The sequence below is a fragment of the Nannospalax galili genome, unplaced genomic scaffold (genome assembly GCF_000622305.1).
Source record: "Nannospalax galili isolate Female #2095 unplaced genomic scaffold, S.galili_v1.0 scaffold1360, whole genome shotgun sequence".
Classification (NCBI taxonomy): Eukaryota; Metazoa; Chordata; class Mammalia; order Rodentia; family Spalacidae; genus Nannospalax; species Nannospalax galili.
Window position 1 is genome coordinate 704,577 of NW_008346551.1, and position 4,086 is coordinate 708,662.

The 4,086-nt window shown below is 41.5% G+C and overlaps 1 protein-coding gene across 1 annotated transcript in view; it reads right to left on the reverse strand.

Annotated features, from left to right (window-relative positions):
- The window catches only part of LOC103742088 (contactin-associated protein-like 3), a 229,478-nt gene extending 225,600 nt beyond the window's left edge, over positions 1-3,878 (reverse strand). The window contains exon 1 of the mRNA XM_008843066.1: positions 3,662-3,878. Coding sequence (XP_008841288.1) covers positions 3,662-3,752 — 91 coding nt within the window. The 5' untranslated portion in view covers positions 3,753-3,878. The remainder of the gene's footprint in view (positions 1-3,661) is intronic.
- Positions 3,879-4,086: the final 208 nt, after the last annotated feature.

The following is a 4,086-nucleotide window of genomic DNA, read 5'->3' on the forward strand; positions in this document are numbered from 1 at the left end:
AAAAAAAAAAGAATAGTATTACTAAAAGGTCCAAACTGAAGCATCTGCTAAAATAATTATACCTACACTGTAGGAGGTGGTTTTCCTGCCATGAAGCCCCGTATCATTTCAGAAATGAATTTTGTCAATAAACCACATACTCTATGATGGTTTGACCTTTTTCCAGCCTGAAGGGTGAACTTAAAAGTGTAACTACTTGGAGCTGGAGCTCAGCACTTAAGAGTACTGGCTCTTCGTACAATGGACTTGGGTTTAATTCCCAGCATCCACATGGCAGTTAACAACCTTCCATAATTCCAGTTCCAGGAGATCCAATGCCCTCTTCTGACGTCTTACTTCCATGGGCATTACACAAGTGTGCTTACATTCATGCAGGTACTACACTCATACACATAAAATAAAAATAATAAATAAAATATTAAAAAACATAACTACTTAGAAAAAAAGAAACAATTAAAATGAAGTATTTTGCTGAGCAATGGATAAACTAACTTGCCGGAAAGGTACCCTGTCTTAAACCAAACAAACAAAAAGAGTGACAATGAGTTCTATTACTCAGCATCTTACTGATTTGAGGCATTTCTTTTTGTTAGGTTCTGAGCCCTTCTCACTACTAGTCCTACTGTCTCAGTACTGTATAAACAGTATTTGACTTTTCATTGACTCCTAGACAGAAAGACAAAGTGGAATAAAAAAGCCCTCTAAGCAGAATAAGAAAACCCTCTGAGATAAATTATGGGAATAATCAGACTCACTCAGGGCATCAATTTTTATCAAACTAAGGCACAATGAGGCCAATTCCTTCTGCCCTACTTCCCTCCACCCCACCTACCATGATTTGTTAGAGTGCAGAAATGGCAACAGCAAGAAATAGCCACAGTATGGAAAGACAGGATCAGGATTTGGTCAGAGCCATTCTTAACAAGTAAAGCAACTAAGAGATGAAACAGCATAAATAAAATGCTGAACTCCAAGAGTTCATCCTCCCAAGTCCATAATCACTTCCACGAGCACATTCTGAAGAAAAACCAGAGACTCGTGCAGTGTTGTTCTCTTATCAGGAACATATCCTAAAAGTGAAAAGAACGTGGTCCACTCTAGATATTTCATCTTCAGGAAGATAAAGAGTATGCAAGATAATTCAGAATAAGCACCAAAAAATAGATAAAAAAAGAAAAAGTCTATGAGGAATCAAGAAAGTGATTTCCTTTAGACAAAATCTTCCTCATATAAAAGTTCCCCAGTTACTCTTCAGGTCAACTAATAATCAAATAAAATACATAGAACCCCTAAATGGGAAATGTTTAGCATACTCTTCTCATGACCTCATTTTGCACAACAATTTTCTTACACTATTTGCCACAGAGACCTGGGCTGATGGCTGGTTTGCTTCTCAAAGACCAGCTAAGCACAGCATGAACAGGTCTTGGTGTCCACAGGGGAGAATTCCAAATGCCCCTATTGACTTTTATACTGGTATTCAAGATGATCTCACTTTCACTGAAAAAAATACCAAAACACTAGTATTGAAAATTTTTGTCATCCAGCAGTTGTCCAGGATCAAGCGAGTTTGGTGGCAAACCCATGTGAACATGTATCCATGCATTCAACACAGTTCATCACAGATGCTTTCTATTCTCCCAAGAAGGCTCTCTGTGAAAGAGACCAGCTGAACTTCTATGGAACCTTAATCCTCCCATTATATTCCAAGCAAAATGTTGTCAATACAACTGATACTGTGAGTAAGAAGTAACCTCAACAGGGCAACAAAGCTCAGAAAGGTCATTCTAGCATCTCCTCCCCAGCTCACTGCTTTGTTTTTCTCAAGTCAAGCTTTCTGAAGCCCTTTATCACATAGTGAGAGTGACCTCTAGTGATGTACTTTACTGTTGTAGACTAGAAAAACTGATCTTTGAATTGCTTGAAGTTGCCTCTGTACAAGCAGTTCTTTTCTCCTTTATGTAATTATTTAAGCAAAACAGCAGATTCTGGTACAGAACTCACTGAATTTGATTTAATCTAAATGTTCACATTTTATTAACAAAGCTGTCCCCCCAAAACCAATTTAAACTTGAATCTGAAGCATGGCACATGTGACCAAAGGACTCAGGAGCCTTTTCTTTCTTTTTTTCATAAGGAGCATACAAAGTATGGGATGAATGAGACATGACTGAGGCACAGCACGCAGTGCAGGGACTGCACCTGTCAGCAGTGGGAATGGGCCTGGCTTGAGGCTTCAAGGAAGAAGAACCTGGGTTACTGCTAACTTTAAAGGGAAGGTTTAGGTGAATGCTGACAGCTCCTTTGGAGACCCCTGTCCTTCAGTGATCTAAATTTTGAATATGACCACTAGCATTTATCAGCAGATTTTAAGAGATTTTGTGAAGGCTAAAAGCAGAGAGAAAGGTATGAATAGTTCTAATCCAACGTTCACACAGATGGCCCAGGGCCGCCAAACCAAACCAAAAGTCATGAATCTGGGGAAAGGGCTGATAGGAAAGGGGGCATTGATAGGGCTAGAGGGGGACGTAAGAGAGGATGAGGGAGAGGGTGATTAGAACGTATCATATACATGTATGAAGTTGCTGAAAAACAAAATTAATTTTAAAAAGTGATTTTAGTTCCAGAAGAGTTTTAAAATCCTAAACTCGTAGTTGGATTAAATTGGAATTTTAATCCAAGTAATTTCTTCTTATATTTTCCTGCATGATAAAATATTGTTGCATTTGGATTTTTCTGAACTGTCTGGAATATCACTATTGCATTAGGATACTCTAGAATATTAGAATACAGGGGTCTCCAAAGGAGCTGTCAGCATTCACCTAAATCTTCCCTTTAAAGTTTGCAGTAACTCAGATTCTTCCTCCTCCGAAGCCTCAAGCCAGGCCCATTCCCACGACTGAAAGGTGCAGTTCCTGAACCAGGAGCTGTGCCTCAGTCATGTCTTATTTGTAGATCATTCTACAAATAAAGGCTTCCAAGATTTTTGTCATATCAGAAACACAGCACTCAGTGATAGACTTCTAAAATGTGAAAGGTTAGCATCTAGAGAATGATTACCAAAGTTTTGTCTTTAAGCAAGAACTTTTTACTAGTAGAAACAAACCCTTCTGTTAAGGGAGTGCCAGAGTGGTTTTCTGAGTAATTCCGGCAGGTTTTTAAATTTGGGGTATAAAATTCAGATTTGTCTACAGGTGCTCCACCGGCACAGGACACAAGAGTCAATTAGTATCTTAACTCTGAAGCCACCAGGGTCTGCAAACTGATGCAGCATGATGTAATGCCTGCCAGTTACTTCCTTGATAGACTTGATTCCTGAAAATTGTTTCAGTCCTCAAAGAGAAGGAACGGCAGCACTGGCTGATTAATCCCTAACTACGGTGTTCTTTTCGGTTTTATTAAAATAGTTCTCAATGATTATTCAGATATATAAGTCAAAAGTCAAATTCACGTTATATATTTTAGACTCTCCCAAAAGAAAAAAGTCTATTGTAAACAAACAAAAAAAAAATCTGTTTTTCAGATTGCCACCATAGGGTTGATTTAAAAGGATCTTTTTCCAGGCGCATGCTCTGCTATGCTAAGTGCAAATATTACCAAGAATAAAATGCAAAGTTTCCCAGATAGCCGAGTTCAAGTTTTAAGCTGCTGGCTTACTTACACGGATCTCCAGCTGCTACTGGGGGCCGGGTCTGGGCAGGCGGTGGCAGGAGCAGCAGTAGCTGGAGGACGGCTTGGACCACCCAGGCCATGCTCACTCTGGGCGCTCAGAAGATCTCAGGAGAGCAGCGGCTGCCTGGGCGGCTTCTGCGCTGGATCCCTGTGCCCGGGCTGGGCTTGATGCTCCTCCCTGCTCTCTGGCTCTCTGGTTACTCAGAGACTGGTAGCACCGCCACTGGCCGCGCAGAAGCCGCAGCCTCTGCTCCAGCTGCGCACCCTCCCGGGAGTCCTGCACTGCGTTTGCGGACACCACCACCTTTCCAGCTCAACTGCGCTGCTCCGCACCTGCCCAGGAGGTGGCGGATGTCAACTCCCCGTCTGGAAGGAGACAGGAGCTCCCGCGGGCTGGGTGGGCAGCGCTCCTGG